Source organism: Bombyx mandarina, chromosome 04 (genome assembly GCF_030267445.1).
Source record: "Bombyx mandarina strain Sakado chromosome 04, ASM3026744v2".
NCBI classification, from domain to species: Eukaryota; Metazoa; Arthropoda; class Insecta; order Lepidoptera; family Bombycidae; genus Bombyx; species Bombyx mandarina.
This window is the reverse complement of record NC_143211.1, coordinates 1835319-1858943: the sequence shown is the minus strand read 5'-3', so window position 1 is coordinate 1858943 and position 23625 is coordinate 1835319. Positions and strand designations below refer to the sequence as shown.

At 37.8% G+C, this 23625-nt stretch overlaps 2 protein-coding genes across 4 annotated transcripts in view; one reads left to right on the top strand and one right to left on the bottom strand.

The window, feature by feature from the left end:
• Nucleotides 1–16931, top strand: part of ush (Zinc finger protein ush) — a 261526-nt gene extending 244595 nt beyond the window's left edge. For all 3 annotated transcript variants that reach the window (XM_089740196.1, XM_089740197.1, XM_089740195.1), the window contains 2 exons: nucleotides 11500–13388; nucleotides 14127–16931. In XM_089740196.1, the coding sequence (XP_089596322.1) occupies nucleotides 11500–13388; nucleotides 14127–14537 (2300 nt within the window). In that variant the 3' untranslated portion in view covers nucleotides 14538–16931. The remainder of the gene's footprint in view (nucleotides 1–11499; nucleotides 13389–14126) is intronic.
• A 1084-nt stretch (nucleotides 16932–18015) lies between these two features.
• On the bottom strand, nucleotides 18016–22625 carry fs(2)ltoPP43 (female sterile (2) ltoPP43). Its single transcript, XM_028171974.2, has 4 exons — nucleotides 22256–22625; nucleotides 21713–22002; nucleotides 19551–19732; nucleotides 18016–18796 (listed from the first exon to the last, which is right to left on the bottom strand). Exons 1-4 carry the CDS (start codon nucleotides 22397–22399, stop codon nucleotides 18498–18500), a joined length of 915 nt encoding a protein of 304 aa, XP_028027775.2. The 5' UTR covers nucleotides 22400–22625; the 3' UTR covers nucleotides 18016–18497.
• Between the last annotated feature and the right edge of the window lie 1000 nt (nucleotides 22626–23625).

The window sequence follows — 23625 nt, the reverse complement described above, 5'->3', positions numbered from 1 at the left end:
TAATAAGGGCACGACAACATCTCAGTATTTAAAAGAACAACAACCCGAATATCTTAACGTTAAACATGTCGTTTTCCGTGACATATGTAATGTCATAATGTTTAATGCCCAGCCTGGTGTTAAAAACATTACGTATTTAATTTGACAGTTTATTTTTGATAGAGATAGCTGTTATTCCGGTGCAGCCGACATTGGAATTCTCTCGAGGTTGGTTTTTATGAATGTTTCGTTGTGTCTCAAATAACATGAACGCCTTAAGAAGAGATATAAAAAAAAAATTTGAATTCCGACATCATGTAAGATAATCTTACCGTTTGTTGGCCATGAAAAATCTGTAATAGGCGTTGTAAAATGTCCGACAACAACGTTTCGAATGGTCACCCGATCGATCAAACGATCGTTAACACGTTTACAAGTTTTACAAGTCGCCTGGAACGACGCGCCGAGTGACGTCAACCATTTTGAAGAAAAAACCTGTCCATGGGTTGCCAGTTTGAAAATTTATATTAAATTTTTGTTATTTAACATTTTTCAATGATCAAAAACGAAGGTGGAAAGCTCATTATTCGGGATGCATATCTTACTTTTTTTTTGGTTTCGTCATCTTATATACTACGTTTAAAAATGATTTCTCCACAATTTGTAATAACTAATTTAAGTTTTTTTTTTTATTGCTTAGATGGGTGGACGAGCTCACAGCCCACCTGGTGTTAAGTGGTTACTGGAGCCCATGGACACCTACAACGTAAATGCGCCACCCACCTTGAGATATAAGTTCTAAGATCTCAGTATGGTTACAACGGCTGCCCCACCCTTCAAACCGAAACGCATTACTGCTTCACGGCAGAAATAGGCAGGGCGGTTGTACCAGCCCGCGCGGACTCACAAGAGGTCCTACCACCAGTAATTAACTTAGTGTAAGTAACTTAACAAATATATTTAGAGTTTTTCCTTAAAGTTCGTCTTAAAGTAATGTCTATTGACTGACGTTAGATAATAATTAATTCACTGTGTAAATGTCATGGATGCTAACTATGATTTAGACTGTATGCTGGATTTTCAACATGTAAAAAAGGAATAAGAACATTATGCTAACAATGCATTATTTGAATTGCTTTTTTGTTTAAAATAAGAGAATTAATAATTTTTCAAAAGGAAATAAATAATACATACAAATAATAAGACCTTTATTTTAAAGTCAAGTATTATTATATATTTTTCTTTAATTTTTAAAAAATCTGGCAACATTCAAACTAGTGCAGCGAGCGTGTTTCTTGAAACGATCGATTGTCGGTAGTAATTGGTATAAGAGTAGCTGATGTTAAACACGATGTTATAATACGTTCAGTCGAGTTAATTATTTTCATGTCGTAGGCGTTTTAAGATGGTATCGACACTAAAGATTTGGACTAAGAACAAAATAGAAACAAATGGAAATTGGTATTGTTTAGATCGTTATACCTCTTAAGATCGAAATCGATTTTAAAAAACTTTTTAATCGTAAATCAGCAATGTATATTTTCGTTCCCTTAAATATTTAACTACTATTATCTTGTGTGGATATGAACATGCTCATAGAGTATAGTAATTCATAGCTTATGTATCGTAAACGTATTATTATTCTGAATCATCTTGTTCTTATACTGCCTTCTTCGTTTCCGAATGTTGACTGACCATTTTATTCGCTACATTGTATACGTTAAGTATTACCCATTCTGACATATTCCTCAACAGCGACTTCTTTCGCCTCCAGGTCGTCTTTTCAAAACATGCCTAAGTACGTGACCGAGGTATCAACTGGTTCGGCTTCTTGTTATTCTGTAGAGTTTTCGTGTATGAAAAGTGAACTGCAATATTAATTAGGCGAAATGGAGTTTAGCATTAACGATACCTCTGATACCTATCAATGCTAGTGTTCTAGCCGAATCTAACCTAACCTAAGTATATTTTCGCATCGCTCGTAGAGGCCCTGATAACTTGGAGAAGCTGATGGTAGTTGGTCAGGTTGGTCTGTCCTACCCGTTGGTCTGTCCTACCCGTTGGTCTGATCTGGTTAAGACGCTCACCGGCCTCCAATAACCGAGGCTTTAAAGACCACCGAAGACAGAAAGACGTGGGGAAGCATTGTGCATCGAGTGGTCCACATTTTAGATTAGACACGACCTTCAGTAATGAAGAGACCGACTCAGGAGAAGTACATTTTAATAATTTAATGTGAATTAACTTGTTAGCTATTAAATTCGACCTCTTTCAAATGAAGCGCCTTCCGAGGACTATCATTTTCTGTGTCTTTCATCCACTTTTTGTTAGAGGTTTGCTTAAAATCATCTCACCTTAATGAGGTTATGTTAATGAGGTTATGTCCACTTTCCAAATAGTTACCTACTTTTTTTCCTCTGTCTTCATGCCATCTACATGGGTAGTCAATACCAACTAAATAATTTATAGTAGCAAAACAGACAAAATTAAAAACGCCACAACATTCTGAGGATAAATATAATCTAAAATCTAGATAGGGAAACAATCTACAATAGATATAATATCGAATTCACATGTATTTAGGGCTATACACGGATCTTTCGCACATTCGCATTGTACATATCGGCGATCTTTTGAATGTCCATATCTCGATCTGTTTCGTGGAATCTCAGTAGTTCTGCAAAATTACGCATTACACATTCGTACGTAGCGGACGAATCAAAGAGCTCGTATCGCTGTATCGCAGACGTCCATAATCGACATATTAAAATTCGATCTAAAGCCGTTTCGATGTTTTCGATTCGTATAATTAAAATCGATATCTTTACGATTGAACGCCGGATTCCGTCACGTTATTCATCATAAGTAACGCCTACTTTTGACGCCTCCAGCGGTGCGTGTACGCAACTTTTAAAAGCTGTTTATTTATTAAGATCTCTATCGGTTTTTTATCGAATTCGCGCCAGTTTTGTGCCGCCATCTTGGTGGCAATACACCTTTTTGAAGACTGCATTGTAAAATTTCATTTTATTTCTTAATATCAAAATAACACTAGATTTTATGTTCTAAGCATTAAGACGATTGTATTTATACAATAAAGGGTAAATAGAAGCAAATCATATCCTACTTCTAATATCACCATTAAAAAAATCTCACACTTCATTACATCGTGACGAATAATAAATTGGACGTTTTATTAATGTGTGTATTGGGGGGATATTATGGCGTCGCAGTATGTGTTGTTGGACGCGGGCCGGCTCGTGAGTCGAGCGTCGTATCGTCGCGTTTTGCATAGATTTAAAAAGTCGATAGTTATGCAAATTTCGCGACTGCCGTGTTTACTTGTTTCTGAGTTACGGCGTGCCTCGGTAATAGACCTGAAGCGCCTATCAGAATTACACTTTTTACAGTTAAAGGAATATAATTTTTGTAAATATGTATTTCATTTGGTGCTGCTACACGAAACAAATGTAAATATTTGTATTTCTAAATCTAAGATAATTCATTTAGCCTAATTCCGTTTTTACTACTTTTGTCATATTACGACGACATTAATATTCTATATTTCTTGATGTTTAAACATACAAATGACGATGAAGGAAAATTTAAATATATTAATTAATCGAGAAATACATAATGAAAGTAAAAAAGAATCGAGACTTGACAGTTTCGTACAATTGCTACATCACTACATCTGTCATTTTCTAATCGAACTACATATTTCGGATCAACGACGATTGTAGCGGTTTTTTGAACGATTTAACCCTTCAACATAAATAAAATTCATCAGGCATCTAATTAACCCAGTTCACCGTTTATATCCACAACCCTTCCACTTATGAATGCGTGTAATCTTACGTGCCTCTTGGAGTATGATTGATGGGCGTTTAATATTTATAAGTAGACTTACTATTACGAAAAAATTTAGTTTTGGATGTGGTAATTAGAATTTATTTCCAAAATAGTAGAATCTAATTGCATTGATAAAAAGCGATCATCGCTGTCCTAATAACAATATCAATCTACAATATGCAACAATCGTTAGCTGTAAACAAGTTATAGTACATTAGATACGTGCCAAATTTGAAGCTCATTGAGTTTATTTTATCGACAGAATATTGTTTATTATCAATAACTCTATGATATATCTCCTACAAATTGGAATTATTATTCATGATTATAAGCTGTAACCATATAGTTACATATAGCCATATAGTTAGTGGATAGCCTACAAACAATCTATTGAGTTTCTCGCTGGATATTCTCATTGGATCGGGTTTCTGATCCAGTGGTAGGTTCAGCGAAGCAATACTCTTACTAGGGCAATTGTCATCAAACTCTCCGAGTCTGAGCCTCCTAAGCTCGTCTACATATATTTTCTTGTGTTAAGTGGTTACTGGAGCCCATAGACATATACAACGTAAATGCGTCACCCACCTTGAGATATCAGTTCTAAGGTCTAGTTATATATAAAGTATAGTTACAACGGCTGCCCCACCCTTCAAACCGAAACGCATTACTGTTCACGGCAGAAATAGGCAGGGTGGTGGCGCGGATTCACAAGAGGTCCTACCACCAGTAAAGGAAAAGGGTGAAGCCAGAATAGCCCCTCGAGACTACTGACAATAAGTAGGGAAAAGCAAACGCGGATTCACAAACAAATAGCGATTCTCTGTGACAGGTACCAATGGATGAATTGCAAAGTTATACTATAGACTCGCGTCTACTTACAATCATAAATCTACATATACTATTATAAAAAAACTATTCGTTAACAATGCCATATCCAGAGATACATTAATCAACGTGACCCGGACGTATGTACATTTGACGCGGAACGTATTTTACGTATTCATAATTAAAAACACAAAACCATATATACGATGTAGTAACGATAACGGACAAAGGAAATTAAAGGAAATTTTCATGTAATTATTACGCCCACTACATTTATCAAATACGTGTGCCGTTGTTTCACGACACCGAAATACTTCGAAAAAGCATCGAATAGGTTTTCTTTAATCGACAACGTTCCGAAATGACGTTTGTAAAATAGGTTTAGGACATGAAGTCGTCGTGGCCTAACGGATAAGACGTCCGGTGCATTCGTGTTGAGCGATGCACCGGTGTTCGAATCCCGCAGGCGGGTACCAAATTTTTCTAATGAAATACGTACTCAACAAATGTTCACGATTGATTTCGACGGTGAAGGATATATCGTGTAATAAAAAATGAAACCCGCAAAATTATAATTTGCGTAATTACTGGTGGTAGGACCTCTTGTGAGTCCGCGCGGGTGGGTACCACCACCCTGCCTATTTCTGCCGTGAAGCAGTAATGCGTTTCGGTTTGAAGGGTGGGGCAGCCGTTGTAACTATACTTGAGACCTTAGAACTTATATCTCAAAGGTGGGTGGCGCATTTACGTTATGGATGTCTATGGGCTCCAGTAACCACTTAACACCAGGTGGGCTGTGAGCTCGTCCACCCATCTAAGCAATAAAAAAAAAGAGGTTTCTTTGGGATGTTTAATGAGGCAAGATCTTCTATTAAGCGGGTGAGATCGCTAGATAGATCGATGGTTCGAATTTTTTTTAGGATTGAGGAATTACTGCTGGCTTGGAAGCCTTGCTAGTTTCACCAGGACAGGTGGGCGAGCAGGGGCTCAGCCACGAGGTGTGGGATTTGCTAACAGCTGCCCGAGCGCTTCCAAAGGAGACCTAACAACTCAAGAGCAGCTGCTTCACGGATGAAATACTACCGGATCAGAATCGCAACCCGCTGAGAAGATCCGGCGAGAAATTCAGCTATAATTCCTATAGTAAATATTTAACAACCAGAGACTTGTTATGATCTTTTAATCAATAAAAAAGTTAATCGGATCTTTCGCTCATCGCAACGTGAACAGCACTGCCATTGTCATGTCCGTGGTCTGCATCTACCGCATACTAAGCAAATGACTCTCAGAGACGTCAAATTATTTCATATTATGATTTTCATATTCAAAACTAGAGATTCGCTTTGATGGAGTAGCATATTTTGCTGTGTTATAGAAGTCATAGCACAGATCCTGAAAGACTAGATCACTTTCCAACCTGTTTGCAGGCGTGCCTAAAATATGCTCAATTTGTTATTTGACAAATTAAATACATTTTAGTAAACAATGAAAAAAGCTGCAATTAGGAAAACAGCGCCTGATAATTATCGTGATTTCTACTACGGCACGCATTTTTCCGCTGCGGCAACCCCGGCATCGTTGTAGATAAGCTGTGCTATATCGCGTCTCATACAGCAACACTACGTCACGACTATCGCGACGCAAAGACATCTAGATTTATTCATCATGCCAACACAAGGAAATGTTTATCTACCAACCCCCTATGTGAAACAGTAACGTTTTTGCTCGCTTGGCCGCAGTTGAATAGCGATTCGCATTCCAGCTGTAGGTGGTCTGTACTATCCTGTGTTGAAATCGGGTTTTTAATGCTGAAAATTATCATATAATTTTGTTAAGTTTTAATTTTATCACTAAGATCTCTTGAGGATCTAATACTTAAACTACATTTGACGACCGAGGTAAAATATAGGCAGTAATCTTCCTTTACTGTTGGCAATATCCGCGAGCTACACCAGCATGTACGTTTGCCTTCTATTAAAAAAAGAATACACGAATTCAGAACCAATATTTTTCCCTGATCTCTCCATAACTTTCATATTTTTTTTATAGCTTAGATGTGTGGACGAGCTCACAGCCCACCTGGTGTTAAGTGGTTACTGGAGCCCATAGACATCTACAACGTAAATGCGCCACACACCTTGAGATATAGTTCTAAGGTCTCAGTATAGTCACAACGGCTGCTCCACCCTTCAAACCGAAACGCATTACTGCTTCACGGCAGAAATAGGCGGGGCGGTGGTACCTACCCGTGCGGACTCACAAGAGGTCCTACCACCAGTAAAGAATTATATTATATTATAAGAAGAAGATTTAGAAAATATATTTTACTCGTAATTTCCAACGGCGATAACATTTTACGAATGTTAAACCGCTGACGTGACGAACTATCAAGATGTTCCACAAACGTATTCAGAGATATTAAATTAACAAAAAAACAAAACCGTACACTTTCCTATTTTATTGGCATGAAAGTCTTGACAAAAATCTCATTTAGTTTAGTAATAAAATATATTACGTGCGGGTAGGTTCGAATAGGTTCATGCATAATACATTTGTGCGTTTGAGGGCTTTATCGTTTCGTGATGAAGAAGCCGTTTTATGTTCAATTAACGTTGACATATTAGGAATAAGTGTGCTGTGATCATAAATGGACATTATAACACCTATGGGATTCATTAAAATCTAAAAATAAGATTAAACACGTGATGTGTTAATGAATCGATACCGAACGTTTCGAATTCTTTTAATTTAGATAATTTGAATGCATTTCGACATTCATTTTAGCATTGACTTCGTTTAACTATTATAGAAAACTTCAAGAAAATAGGTTTCATACTTTGAACGAATTTCATGTATAAACATGCTTTCTATCAGTTTATGAAATAAAAAAGTCTCTTTTAGTCTAAAAAAGGACAAAGTACTTCATAAAGTTTCCGTATCTTTTAAAACAAGCACCTTAAAGTATTAAATCGAAAAACTAAAAATTACAATTGCATTTTCGGCGTTTATCAAGAAACAAGAATTTTAGATTTATCCACTTCAATCCTAAGCCACTTCAATTCGAAATATGCTAAAAAGTGCTAAAATCCGAGATAGCTCCAATTCATCGAACACATGCTTATAATGCTCGGTGACCACAGAGTAGAGAAGCACATCGAAAGACACCTAAATTGCAAAATATGATAACCAGTATCGGAACTACATCCAGCTTTTTATTGCTAAAATTATAACTATCGTTCAGCTTTGTCGCAATCCAAACAACATTTATAAAAAGGTTTTTTATTTCGCATACGTGCGGCGGCAAACCAAATCCCAATCTAATCTCCGAACAGTAAGCTCCAGCCGCGATTATAAATAACCAATATATGGGTTCTTCGTTCTGGTGGTACAACCTGTGGTGAGCTGTTGCTTAAATGGGTGGACGAGCTCACAGTCCACCTGGCCTTAAGTGGTTACTGGAGCCCATAGACATCTACAACGTAAATGCTGCCACCCACCTTGAGATACGAGTTCTAAGGTCTCAGTATAGTTACAACGGCTGCCCTACCCTTCAAACCGAAACACATTACTGCTTCACGGCAGAGATAGACAGGGTGGTGGTACCTACCCGTGCAGACTCACAAGAGGTCCTACCACCAGTAAACCTATATTAGTAATTATTACCACTTATTTAAGGTAGAGTTAGATCTCGTGCGACCTCACGGTGGACGATTACATCCAAGGCTTTATAGCTCCGGTTTCATAGCTCAGTTAGTAAGAAAACTTAATTATTTTTACAGAACACAAAAATAACGTAACAAACAATCAGATTTCCAAATTCTAAAAGCTAAAACTTACAAAATTCGAGAATTAGCAAACCATTCAATAGGTTCCAAAGGAAACAGATGATAGACAAGAAAGGACACGTATTCCCAACGACTCCGTCCGTAACTCGATAGCGGAATCGAATCCGCGATATGTTAATTCGCGTCCGATCGTGACGCACGACGTTCATCCCGCCACGGACACTTGCGATCCACACGACGATAATGAAGCCCAACGTTTTTTCAACCCACAACAACTCTCGAACGCGGATTTCATTCATAAAACACTTGCTTTATTAATAAAAACATTATTAAATTCTCGCTACGATAACGGGAGTCGGAAATGTAATTAGACAACAACAGTTTTTTCACGACCACAAACAACTTCAAGTGAACTTTTTATTTCGAGCGAATCGAGATTATTTATGGCTCGTTCATTTGTATAACTATAGTGCGTATTCCAGTTGTACTTCAGTTCATCTGGGTAACCATTACCATTGCTATCGACGGTGGTGGCTTTTCTTCAAGCAGAGTACGATCTCATTGGCCATTGAGGCTCAAAAAAATACTTCCAGCAGCGTCAAACAGAAAGATAAAACAATCATAATAACATCCTTAACACAAAACAAGTCGAACAACATCCTACGATCAATTCGAACAATACAAACATACCGTACCCCTATTAAACACCTATGATTTTGTCGCGGATAAACCGTCTTCATATATGATAGATGAACAGTACAGGCTCGCAGTACAATTTCAAATAAATCAAGATCGTTGTAACGATAATCTCGCTAGACTGTGTCACTCAACTCTTTGTGTACACATGAACTTGTTTTTATTGTGGTAGCCGTTTTGTTTCGATGCTGGCAGCACTCACTAATGGCCGTTATTATTTGTATTGACATTAAGGCGACAAAGCCTATGATTTCGTTCTAATAAAAATACATTTAAATTCATAATGTAAATATACATATTTATTTAAATGAAAACATAAATTAACGAAGATAAATGTTAAAGTAACTTCAATTTGAAGTTAACCTAAAAAAAATATTCGTAAATGATTATTTAATTCCCTCGAACTAAAAGTGTATAATTAGCGTCGCATGCGAGTATCCAGAGAATAACATTAAAGGACAACGTGTAGTTGACGTTCCGATGTCCGATGTAGATTTATTATAAACATGCGCATATTAATTATTGTGCGTTTTTATCTAAAACGTATCTCCGTATCTTTAGTTCAAGGTGTAATGCGATCTAGTGACATTTCAAAGATGACTTATAGAATGCTACTACGAATTCTCGAGTAGTTTTGAATGTCGCTGCGTTATCGATTCTTTGTTCTAGGAATGTTCGAAATTCAGAGACCGTTTTGTTTACGTGGAAAGTTCGTAAAGTGCTCTTGCTGATATACATTTTGTAATGACACAATTGTTTTGAAAGACTACATGTCATCGACGATTTCGTGTTATTATGACACGAACAACTTGTATGTCCGCAAGAATTCAATGTAGAAATGTTGTTATCAATGTTATTGATCAATATGTACTTTCATGATACAAAGAAATAGGTTTTGCTCTACCTAACAAAGATTTTGTGAATGTCGTCGAAATAGCGGCGATCAGTACCTCAGTTCATAGGAATCCTGTGGTAGTGGTTCGCTGTTCGCAGTCTCGTAGGTGATCGCTCACACGCGTCACACAGATGACTATCAGACGATTGTGACGCGACCGATGCACGACTATTTTAATTGGACTCCGATCTCGAATCTGATAACCGGCTAAACAAGATGGCTTCTTTGTTTTTCTCGTTGTGTAAGCACGTGTTCCACGCTTGTCAGCCTTGTTGTATAAATCAAAACGCTTTGTGAATTGCAGCTGAAAGCAGGGTATTACGGGCGAATCGTGAGACCTTTGCGGTCAAAGGCTAAAGCATCGCGTCATCTGTGTGTCTGAGGTGTATTGTCTAGTGTCGAGTCGAAACTATGCGGGTACTCGTTTTGAATAACATGCCTTTTGCTCGTTACGCTTAGCACAACGGTATGTTAATAAATGTAAAAGCCCAGATTAATGTCGTAAGAGAATCGATATTCAGCTCCCAAGCAACCATAAACGACACCGAGTCACGCCATCTATCTGATCGAACATTAAACCTTCACGAAACAATCGCCGCTTTTTATAACTTATTTAGCGGAAAACGGGAGCTGGGACTCGATTAGCGAACGTGATAGGCTCGCGTTCGGTATGATGGTGACATTAGCGGGCAGATATGCAACTTTAGGGTCCGATCGGCCGTCAGCAAGCAATCGTAATGACCAATCGCAACGCGCGCACACTAGGATAGCGTGACCCGAACGCGATCCGATTCGGAATGTATTCGTTACCGAGAGATGGCGGTGCGCCTGCGCTCGGACCAATCGTCGCGTCCATCTCGCTGTCGTGCCCATATAATGATCTTCACAGGGGCACCAGAATGAAGTTGAGCCCCTCATTAATTGGCGTTTTGAGTCGAGATCGTTGCGCGAAAGATAGGTTAATTCTTCGCTCGGTCGAGATCGTTGTCGCTCAAAAAGGAAGACACGCGAGCGGTTTCTGGAAATCAGATCCAATTACAACGAGCTCCGTTAAGTTTTTGTTCTGTTTGCGCGCCAATCCGGCTCACGGTATTGACGGACGAGGAATGTAATGACGGATCGACAGGATCGATGCATGCAAACCTAATCTCTGTTAAGTTTCTTGCATTTGTAAAATCGAACCACCCACCCACGCGGAGACATTTACATAGCGCGCGCACGTCTCAATTAGGAGCGCTAATGTATGCCTCGACTCGCTAAGGCTCCATCTGACTGACGTGGACAGATAGGAGACGAAACGTGACGAGTGACGGCTATCGCGAGAAAACCGCTGCCGGCTCGCCATCGCTGTACTATTAACGACGCTAATAGGTGCTGATACTACATCGATTCGTTTTGCTCTGACCTTTTGCACACACTGATTTGCATGTTTTTTTGCATTTGTCTTATATAGATTTGTTATTACAGGTGAGGACGAGGAATGGGGAAACGAGAGCGAGGCGATGCCGGGAGAACCTCGCACGCCAAGCTCAGGGGGCGAACGACCTGCATCTAGTGGCGGCGCCTCGCCTGCTTCTGGGGGCTCTCCGGCTGCTTCACCACCGCGACTACGCCTTAATACGAGCCTCGCGACTGACCCTGCTTTAGCACCGCAAGCAACATCGCTCAAACGTGAACCGCCCTCTCCGTCTCCTCCTCCGCCGCCTACACCAGCTACTCAGGCGCGTGAATACATTGCACTAACGGCTGCCGCTTTCCCTGGCCTGTTCCCGACAAACGCGGTGCCAGGCTACATCTGCAATCCATGTGGTATCAGATACTCATCTCTAAGTACGCTTCAAGCACATCAAGCACATTATTGTGCGAACAGAAAACCTAAGCCTTCTGAGGCAACGGATGCATCAGCCTACGCGGCAGGTGATGACTCAAGTGGAGATTCAAAAACTTCAAAACCAGCAGGGAAGCAATACGCTTGCACATTATGTTCGTACAGTGCTGACAAAAAAGTCAGTTTGAACAGACATATGCGAATGCATTCTTCGTCCCCTGTCAGCAGCGGGACGCCCGCACCGGCGACGCCCACGTCTAACGGTGAAGCAACTGAAAGTCCCCAAGCTCAGGACCGATATTGTACCGATTGTGATATTCGCTTTAGCTCTACAAAAACTTACAGAGCACATAAAGCTAACTACTGCAGCACCCGTCAAGTTGTCAAACAAGCTCTGCAAGCTATTAAAGGAAGCTCTGTAACGTCGGGCTCCGCTCCTCCATCACCTGGGGCGACACCACCAGCACAAAATCAATATGCTCTGGCGTTACCCACAAATCCAATACTTATCGTCCCGTATACGTTACTGCGCAGTGCCAGCACGCTTCCCGGGGCGACGCTGCCGGATCCGGATACTCCATGCTTCTTACTACCAAACGGTACATTCCAGCCTCTGACTCACATTTTACCCAATATCAATACAGATCCCAAAACACCGGAGGTCTTAAAATCTGCAAATCGAGCACGAGATTCCTCAAGAGATGGCACGACGCCTCTGGACCTCAGCGTGCGCCGTTCGCCGGAGTCTGTTGTGGTAGATGAACATGAAAAAGAAAACAGGGTTCGTTCAACGACGCCGGAACAAATAGTTTGCGCGCCATCGCTGCCGGGCTCACCCGGGACACCGTCGCCTTCCCGACGTTCTTTGTCTCCAGGCGGCGAGAGTTCTCCAAAAAGACGACGGCGAAACTCTAGAGGACCAACACCGAAGCCACCAAGTGTACCATCGCCGCCGGCAGTCCCACCCCCAATCATACCTCCCGCTTTAGCCATACGGCTTGCCTCAGAGCTGCCAGTAGCTGCTAAATCTCCTCAAGTTCTGGTCAAGCAAGGCGTATCGAAATGCAAAGAGTGCAATATAGTTTTTTGTATGTACGAGAACTATCGAGTACATAAGCAACGTTATTGCTCAGCCGGCGGGGGCGAAGAGCCAGCGAGCCCGGCGCCACCGGAGGCCGGGCCGCCGCCTCAGTATCGACAACTGATATGCCTGGCCTGCGGTATCCACTTCAGTTCCTTGGATAATCTCACAACCCATCAATCATATTACTGCACGAAACGTGAAACCCGATCGTCGAGGTCCGTTCCCGAGTTACCGAGGCCGTCGTCGGGTACAGAGGGAGGATGGAAGTGTCCGTGCTGCGACGTGGTGTCGCCGACAGCGGCCGCGGCTCAGCGCCACATGGAGGCGCACGCCGGAGTGAAGGCGTTCAGGTGTACCATTTGCCGGTATAGAGGGAACACCCTACGAGGCATGCGCACACACATACGTATGCACTTCAACAACAAGAAACCAGCCGATTTACAGGTAATTAAAACTATTTATTTACATGATATACAAGAATAATTAATCGTCTGAGAGACTTTGAAGGTTGGTTTATTTATTTATTTGCGTTCAATATCCAATGGGGTTGAGACTTGGTACGGTCAGTTGTAGTAGCAATTTCCGAGAGGATTTCTTTCTGGCTTACCTTTACTCGTCTCTAGTATAACCTAATTATAACAAATAGAGCTGGCATCAGCATGTTTTAGTGTATTCACATACTAAGGAGAATCAGAATCACGAGTCGCACAAATCTATTAATGATAACTAAACAATTTAAACCTCTTTTCAACAAATCCGAATGGTAAACCGTCGACGTCGCCCAAAGCACGACATTACGGATCCTCCTGATCCATTAACGGTGCTTTTAGGCACCACAAACAAGCACCGGTCACCGTCCTCGTCGAACCCGTCGCTTGCGACGAAGGGCTTAACGAGCGCATTAACCCATAGATATAGCCCACTCATTTTCTCGCCGGATCTTCTCAGTGGGTCGCGTTTCCGATCCGGTGGTAGATTCTACGAAGCACTACTCTTACTAGGGCAATCGTCAGCAAACTCTAGAGAGAAGTTTGAGCCTCTTAAGCACTGTTCTTGCTAGGGTCAGTGTTAGCAATACCATAGCCAGCCATACCAGCATAGGTAGGGGGAAAAAAAATCAACAAAAGACTGAGTCATTCTGCGCAAGAAATGAAAATACATTTCTCTGTTCATACATTCCAGGAGGAGAGCTACATAGCATGCGTACTCGAAGACGAGAGCCGAGAAGCAACGTCTCCCAGTCCAGCAGTGGCAGGGGAGAGGGTCCATCGCTGCAGCAGTTGCGCGTACACATCCACATACAGGGGCAACGTAGTGCGCCACGCACGATTAGTCCACGCCACTGACGAGCCTGATGAGGAACAAACCTCACCCCTTCCGACCATTCCTACCCTGCCTGTGGATATTAAAAAGGAGCCAGAGAACGACGCCGAAGAGACGCCTAATTACTGCAAATCTTGCGACATATCCTTTAAGTACGTGAACACTTACAAGGCGCACAAGCAGTACTATTGCACAGCAAACAATCAAGACGCGGCCGCGAACAACAACGTTCCGACCCCACCCAGGGTTAATGACACTCCCGTACTATGAACTGCGTCTGTGACATAATCGATAATAGTGAAGGTAAAAACCGTAAAATCTTAAACCGATTTATGAGATGTTTATTTAGATTTTTTGTTACAGTGCCATCTGTTGACTACGAATTGTAAATAATATGTAAAGCATTGAAATTCGTATTTATGTTGATACTATGCAGTAAACGTTCGTTTTCTGTATTTGCCTTCGCTATTATCGAAAACTAGATCTTATTAACTTCTAACAAAAAATTCAAAATTGCTAGCGAGAATCGAAACGCTTTCGTTGCTTCAAATCTATTATTCTTAATCGTTATTATATTAAATCACGTTTCGGACGTTATTATGTGCAATAATCAAAACTTATACATATTATATAAATATAAATATCCAGCACTGCATATCAATGCCAAACAACTGTAAGTTCAGTTGAATTGTATATAATCATAACTTTCCTCAAATTTAGGTATTTGTTATTGTTATGTAAGAATAATGTAGGAAAGTTGAATGACTTCTTCGCATAGTGTATACGTTATTAAAAATATTACCAAATTGTATATAACTGTAAAGATATTATTAAATTGTAACTAAATTTTATTACCATTTGTTCTTAGTGATTGTTCTTTCTTTGTTGTTAATTTTGTTTAATATTAATTAACATGTTAAGCAGTTAATGCTCAATTCCGTTTGCCTACCAGTGGTGTTGCCAACTGTATTTTGTTCTGTCAACTGCAAAAAAAAACAAAAAGCTTAAAGCTTTTTTACCTATTGTGAACAGTTTGTGATAATTTACTAGATTCAATTGCAAATTTGAGGCTAATAAGTATTGATGATTATTCATGTAAAAACTAATTTAAAACACCCTTCAGTAAACATTTTTCTGATAACATTATGATAATTGTTCCATATATATGAATATAAAAACGTTTTTAGGATTTAATATTGTACCTACCATGTTTTGTCTATGCCAAAGCATCGCTAGATTTTAATTAGTAATTTGCATTTATAGGTATCTCACTAATTAATAAAATTTAGATATAAGTGAATACAAGACTTTGAGTAGATGTACCGATGTGTATGTTTAAAAATATGTATTCATTTGTGTTTCGTCTTTAATATGAGTCTCGAATTTCAGTGTTTACAATATTTTAAAGGTACAATGTGTTCGTTTTTTAAATAATCGATCTTCCATTTTGTTACACTTAAGAGTCATTGATATAATCTTTAATTCTGTAGTTTATTCGAATCAAGAAGGTCCGAAAATTGGCTGTCTACATTGAAACTTTACACAAATGATATAAAAAAAACAAATATCAACATTATGGACAACAGTAAATGTGCAATAGTAAGTATGCGATTTCTCAAATTATCTACTTTTTTAATACTACAGAAATAAATCAGCGATGTTCGTCAATGACTTAATTTAGTATTTAAATTTAGAGATCATGACATTGTCTTTGTTTTATCATCGTCTGTAACTCAGCAAGTGAGGTTACGTGCCATAATTATGTTCTCAATACGTGCATACGTTTTTAATGTTACGTCGTTCTCGAATATCAAATTAATAAATTATTAAATCGTTGACCGGCATTCGATTCAGCGTACGTAAATGTAGAACTTTGTTGTCTGAACTTGATTTAGCTTCAGACTTCGCTAACTGTATCAATATTAAGACATAAAACCATCTATAACTTAATTCTCGGCCAATCCAATCCGACTAACTCCGACACGCGGGAATGTTTTTTTTTTATGTATCTGTTTCCTAGACTGCTGAAAGTTTACCGAAGTTTGTTCTAACCTTAAAGTATAAAGGATACCTATAGGTAAAGAAGCACAGTCTCTGCATATAAAAAGCTGTCCATTGAAAAGCGAGCGATTAGTGCCACCGTAGTGACTGGTCTAATTTCAAAGATGGCGCCAAAAGTTATTGTATTAAATTTTCACTCCGTTTACAACTGCTGCATTGATATGCTACTTACTACGGTACCGCTATTTTGGAGGGTTTTTAGTTATAATTTTCTGCTCACAGCTCAACACTTTTTCATACTTTCCGTACGTTAAAGAGAGCGAATTGACAGAACAAAACTTTACTGCCTAGAATTGATGTCAGAAAATAGTCTGTGTATGGTTTAAAAGAAACACGCTGTTTTGAATGCGGATCAACGATTTATATTTGTGAAGATGGAGATGCCTCAATAGAAAAAAAATCTGCTTGCACGATTCAATCTGTCTTCTTGTATTTCTTTTTGTCATATTTTGGAAAATTTAAGGCATCTTTCCGTGTGTGTACCCTAATAACTTTAGGACGTAAACTGTAATATTTACGGAGGGAAATCAATAAGCAATGTAGGCGTAATTGATATTGTAAAAAATATCGCCAGACAATAAATTATTTATCACATTATATGAAGTTTCGATTTGTTTCATTTCAAAAATTTACACCACTACAGTAGACGCTGTTTATTCGCGAGGTATATGTTCCGTAAATATGCCGCGAATACAGAAACCGTGAATATGGAATGGTAATGCGACTCTTACTAAAACAGAGCGTATCCACATGTACTTACGGATCCATTAGATCCAAATAAACTTTGCATTAAGACGCCTTCAGCGGTAACGGTGCCTTCAGCAGGCACAGGGATCCCGGTAACCGTACTCGTCGACTCGACAATGTTCGACGTGCATCCTAACCCATGCATCAATCAGCCTGCTGAGTTGCTCGCCAAATCTTCTCAGCAGTTCGCGATTCCGATCCGGTAGTCGATTCATTCGCGAAGCAGGTGCTCTTGAGTTGTTAGGCGCTCGAGCAGCTGTTCGCAAATCCCACCCCTCCTGGCTGAGCCTTTGCTCGCCCACCTGTCCTGGTGAAACTGGAAGGAAAGGCCTCCGGGCCACCAGTAATCCTTCTATCGTAAAAAAAAACATGTATATTTGATGAGTTATAAGGTTGATTATATTGTTTGTTTACATTCTCAAAGACACCGACCGTGGCGAAAGCGGCTTGTCAAAGGCAGAAACAATACAGCAGCGATATCATTTAACAACATACTTTCCATTGTTGTAATAAGGTCTATTTTACTTTTTTATCCATTTGACGACGCGTTTACAAAAGATATTCGGTTAGACCTACCTCCATATTAGAATCCGTTTTTATCAATTTGTATGTATCGATTAGATCCACGAATTAAGATATATTTGGTCGCAAATATAGGAATAGCATCGAAATTATTTAATCTGCAAATAACGAACACGCGAATGAGGGAAGCGCGAATAAAGAGCTTTTACTGTACAATTTCCGATTTGAATGTTGGAACGTCCATGCAATGCAACGGAGACATATCACATCTGAAGTTAGATGGCAAAATTCACGTTTAGACGTAATGGGCTTCAGTAGCCAGTGTACAATTAACCAGACCCGATGGTTACCTCTTACAAAAAATACCTGTATGCTGAATTAAAAATTATATTTAGGTTAGAAAACGAAAAATCGTAAAAATGATTTAATCTTTATTCAAAAATGATTAATTATATGTTTCAATACAGTTCAATGATATGACATACTCAAGTTCTTACATTGAAATTATTACACAATACACTTAAGAGTATCAAAAACATCACAAGTTTACTGTGTCTATAAACATCTACACACAAGAGTTACACCCTTCTGGTACTATTAAAGACTAGTTTCTAGTCTCCCTAAGGATATCTTCGATACTTGTAACTCAATGGTTCTTCACAACATATAGTATTGAGGCTTTCTCAAAAAAAAATGTACCATTGCATTTATGTAAATGAGTATCCTTCTCGCCCAATCGAGCTCTCCTTATGTCTACAGATCTTAATCACCTCCATCCATACAACCAATCAGTATTTAGCTTTGTGACTTAATTACTATTTACCATCAAAAAAGTATAACTTCAGTATCTTAACATAATATGTTTGAATTACAATTAAAAGGAAATAAATTTTTTTTGGATCAATCTGGACTATATTCATCAGACGAATCTTTATACTGTTTTCTGTGATGAGGCGAGTCATCTTCCTGGCCATAGTAAAAACCGTCATCGCTATCATCCTTATATCCTTCGACTGATTCTTCATCAATGTCTTTCATTTTGACGGAGTGGATAAGGCTCCGATTGGAAAGGTCGGGATTTTCAGCAAGAATCTTAGCTTTATATTTGGCATATCCTGTACCATATAATCTTACATTTTCTTCATAATCATTAGTGTCATAAATTTTGTCTTCACCTTCATCACTTGATAGGTTGTCTTCTGAAGAGAAATTGTTATTTTAAGACCATTTCAATATATTATTTAAAAGTGAAGAAAAACATAGACAGAAGCAAATTTAGTTTAATCATAATAATATATGGTTACAAAGATCATTAGTGAGGAAACAACGTATAAGAAAAAGAAATTTTGAATTTTACGAAAAAAGGTTTCATGTTATAAACATATTCTGCAAAAATGTTGAAGTTATTGAATGTATTTTGTTACAAATTATAATTTAGAATTATTTTTAACAACACAACATTTAATAGATAACTATTATATTCTTTAAAAAATATTTGAGATCGATTAATCCAATATACAGATTTTTTTTTTGTTAAAAAATTTGTGATATATAATTTTTAAATTGATGACTTAACTTCTCGGTCTTAAAATTTTGCATTGAGTATGATTTTAAGAAATAAAATATACACTACAATAATCAGTTATGCCAAACTATTGGTCTCTTATGCATAAAAACACCTCATACAGTTTATGTGGTCACTATTAAGATAACAGTCTGTAACTGTAAGATAACAATCACTAAAGGATCAGATTGCCAGTACTCAAATCCTTAAACCAGGTACCAATTTTTCTTATGAAATATGTATGGGAATAAATAATACATGTTCATTACTTCCACAATGAACATTGTGTAATAAAAACTAAAATAAGCTGGAAGCAGGTAGTCATAAGGTAATTAAGTAAACACAGGTATAATGACTAGATTATAAAGTGAGAAATATTCTCTTCTTACCTAAATCAACACGCTCCATAGCCCGAACTATGTCATCTTCATCAATGCTACTTTTTTCAGAATCAGGATAATCGTTTCTCCAGTTGTTTTCGTCATTAGAATCATCATCGTCATCAACTTCGTCACCAGATGTTGTGTCGCAACCATCATCATGTGTACCAAGTATTAGGTCTGTTTCTATGCTGTAAACAATATTTGATACTTAGAATAACAATGTCCAAATCAAAAAAAATTACAGTTACACTTTTTTATTATTATTATTACTGTTCGTAATCCTTAGCTGCCACATCAACAAATTAAAAAAACACAAACAAGTGTGGTGGTAGCCATAATTGTATAGAAGACACTTGACAGATGCCTGAATCTTGCTAACAACATCTTGAAGATAGCTTTGAATTTATACAAGTTCCACACAACACACAACAATATTTCGATCATTGGACTACTGAGCAAAAGTACCAGTACAGTAAAAAATCTTTCCTTTGTCAACAATTTCAAATAATAAAGAAGATAAACGTGTTTTCTACTGTTTCACGTTACTGATTAGACTTTAGATCAGTATATTCCATTAAACAAACACAATGACAATTTATTACAATCACTATACTGTGTGGTTTATACTGTCATCTTACCTATCTAGTGCACCTACTAAACTGTGTATGCCTGCAATAGCCCCTTGAGGCTAGCAATAATTAAGCAGGGAAAAAATATACTATGAAATTGGATATTACTGATGGTAACTTTTGTGAGTTCGCACACGTAGATACCACCACCCTGCCTATTTCTGCCGTAAAGCAGTAATGCATTTCAGTTTGAATCCGGGCAGCCGTTGTAACTACACTGGGACCTTAGAACTCATATCTCAAGGTGGGTGGCGCATTTACGTCGTAGGTGTCTATGGGCTCCAGTAACCACTTAACACCAGGTGGGCTGTGAGCTCGTCCACCCTAGCTAAGCAATAAAAAAACAAAAAAATAAATTTAAAACAAATATTCAATTGAATGTTTTAGAAGTTTTCTTTATGTATTTCTTCATTTGCAAAAAAAAAATTAACTGCCATTACTAGGCAAGCACATTGTTATAAGTTAAATCCTACAACACAAGATATTTGACTGAATGTCGCTTAAAATATTTAGAAGATAAGTTTGCAAAGATACAAGCTCCAAATAACATTTGGGCCATTGCTGACTCAGTGGTAGATCTTCCTTTTGTTATTTCGCCTACCAAAATAGTATTATTTATTATACTAGTATATAGTTATATTGTACTAATATACACAGTAAATAGTATATATACTATATAACACTTATATACTAATTTAGATTTAAACATTGACTCTCAAATTTACGTTGTGTACTGTTCTGGTTACACAAACTTATAGACAACAAATAAGTTTGTGTAACCAAATAACACCAGATGGGCCATGAGCTCATTCAACCATACACGGTATGTAAGAATAAAATCAATAATCGTTAATTACAAAAATATAAATAATCTACTCTACTACTTTTTCCCTCATTGTCATTCCAGCCTCGCAATCTTCCATTTAAACCTGTCATCAGAATGACATGAAACAAGAATGTAAAATCTCCATCTTTGGCAGACTACAAACTAGGATCACTATACTTTAAATCGTTTTGATTTAAAACTATGAATAAATACAGTCAATCAGGGTAGCTTTGTCCCGCCATGCGAACAATTTTGTATGTATTGTCTCAATTTTACTAGATATTAATAAAAAATATGGATTTTCCGTGGGTTTTAAGCATTTACAATTGAAATTTAAATGATTTTTCATGAGCATAGAGTGCAAATCTAACAAAATTTACAAAAAAATTGTGGGCCAATGTTATCTTAAGAGCTGAGTAACTTTGCCAGTATAAGAACTAGCAGTACAATTTTGATGCATTTTTACATTTAAAGCCTTATGATAACATTGGATCTTCTTTTATAAATAAATAAATTAGGTTGTTCAATATAAACCCCTTAATTAAAAAATTCAGTCTATGGCAACATGTATTGTTTGTAAATTAAAAATAGATATGTAAAAGTGAGTAAGTGGGCTAATATTAAACGGAAGGCTTAAGTTACCCTGATTGACTGTATAGATAGCAAGTATAGATAAATAACTAAACATAAGTATAACATGAATGATAGATTACCTGGCAAAGCTGTCAATCACAGACAAATCAAAGTCTTGTTTTGGTATTGTATATAAGTCATAGGCATATTCAATTCCATCATCAACATCATCAGTCTTTTGTAAGTCTACAAGATTGAAATTATCCGTATCTTTTTCTATGCTTCGGTTACAGTTGACTATTTCATAACGACTTTTGCTTGAAGAAGCCTTCTGGTCTTTTCGTAGCTTTTCAACAATATCCTTGACATTATGTCTCGGTTGCAGTTTGAAATCGGCTGGAGACACCAAATCTTTGATATCAGCTGTTTCCTGAAGAAGCACATTGTTTTCTTAACCAACATTTGCAACTATGGATACCTACTGATTTATTTACTTTTTTTATATTTACAACTAAAGAAGGCAGGTGAAAAAGCAACCAAATGTACCGGAAGATTTCCGTTATTTTAATTATTAGATTAGAAGGAGAGCTCGCAGCCAGCTTCTATCAATAAGTCCAAGGTTTCAACCTGTTTGAATCTTTACATGTGATTTAATGACTTTTCGAGTCATTTTTCATAAGTACCTGATTGTTGATAGTGGCTCGAAATACAAACAAGGATTGGCATGATTCAGGGTCGGTCTTCGGCCGTTTACATGTAACAACCAGAGCATCGTGAGGGTTATCTTCTAATCTACGCTTCACTCTAATAACAGTTTGTGAAGACATATTTTTAATAAACACCTCTAAGTTACAACATAAAAACACAATAAAGATATGTGGTAACAAAGATTGCGTTCATTTACAACTTCTTCGCCTAGGTTTAAATTTAACTTTAACTTTAAATTTATCAGAAACTTCCACTAGGCACCGTTTATACCCTTACCCTACTATTATTATCATTCGTTTATCAAATACTAGGTTTGTTAGCTATGGTTATGTTTTTTATTTAATTTTGGCTCCGGCACGGTTTGTGCATTAGCCAGTATCAATTAATAAGATTTTTATAATTCGCCGTTTTAATTGTTTACAGTTTATGAATAATAAAAAGCTATTAAAGAAACGGACTATTAAAGAAGTAAATATCTTCGAACTTTTTGGCGGGAACGCAAAGAATGAAGTTGTGTGAATAGTTTTATTTTGTTATTTTAGTGTTTCTAGGGTTTTCCAAACTACGACAAAAAGTACGACAAAGGAAATTTTTCTCATCGAATAATTGTTATTTTCCGGTAAAAGCTATTGATCTGAAACTACTGAAAATACTGTTAACGCGATACATGACATATGGTGAATAACGAATTAACCACCTCGAGACATCACCCATCTCGAGAGTCTCAATTCTGCCGTATGACAACTTCCCCCTCATCAACCTGGAACACATAACTACTTCGTGGAAGAAATGGACCACAAAGAAATATAAATCGTAACGCCTGTCCCATCTTGCAATACATTTTTAAGTTTTATGAGATATAGAGTCATAATTAAATCAAAGAGTGCCGATATCGGTAAGTATAATTTGGAATAAAATGGACTCAGTGATGCAGTAGTTATAGCACTCTTGAGTGTTACGCCGAGGATCGTGGGTTCGACTCCCACTTCAGGCAAACATTCGTGTGATGAACAGGTTGAACAGGATGAACAGGAAAACAGCATGCTTGGATGTTTATTACATCGATATATTACCACTAGATAACGCCTCACAAACAAAAACCAAACACAAATATGGCATCGACTAACTAATCTGACTATACCATCAAGTGGAGAAAAACGATGTACAGGTATAATAATTGTAACCTAAACTATGACTTTTTTGGAAGTAATAAAGTGCAGCTTAGATTGTTTTAACATTACGACCTTACGCCATGAATGACAGAAAGAGATAGTTTTTTACAATAACTTTTGTTCCAAATTTAACCTTATTTCCTTAAGAATAAAGCAAAAATTTACACGCATAG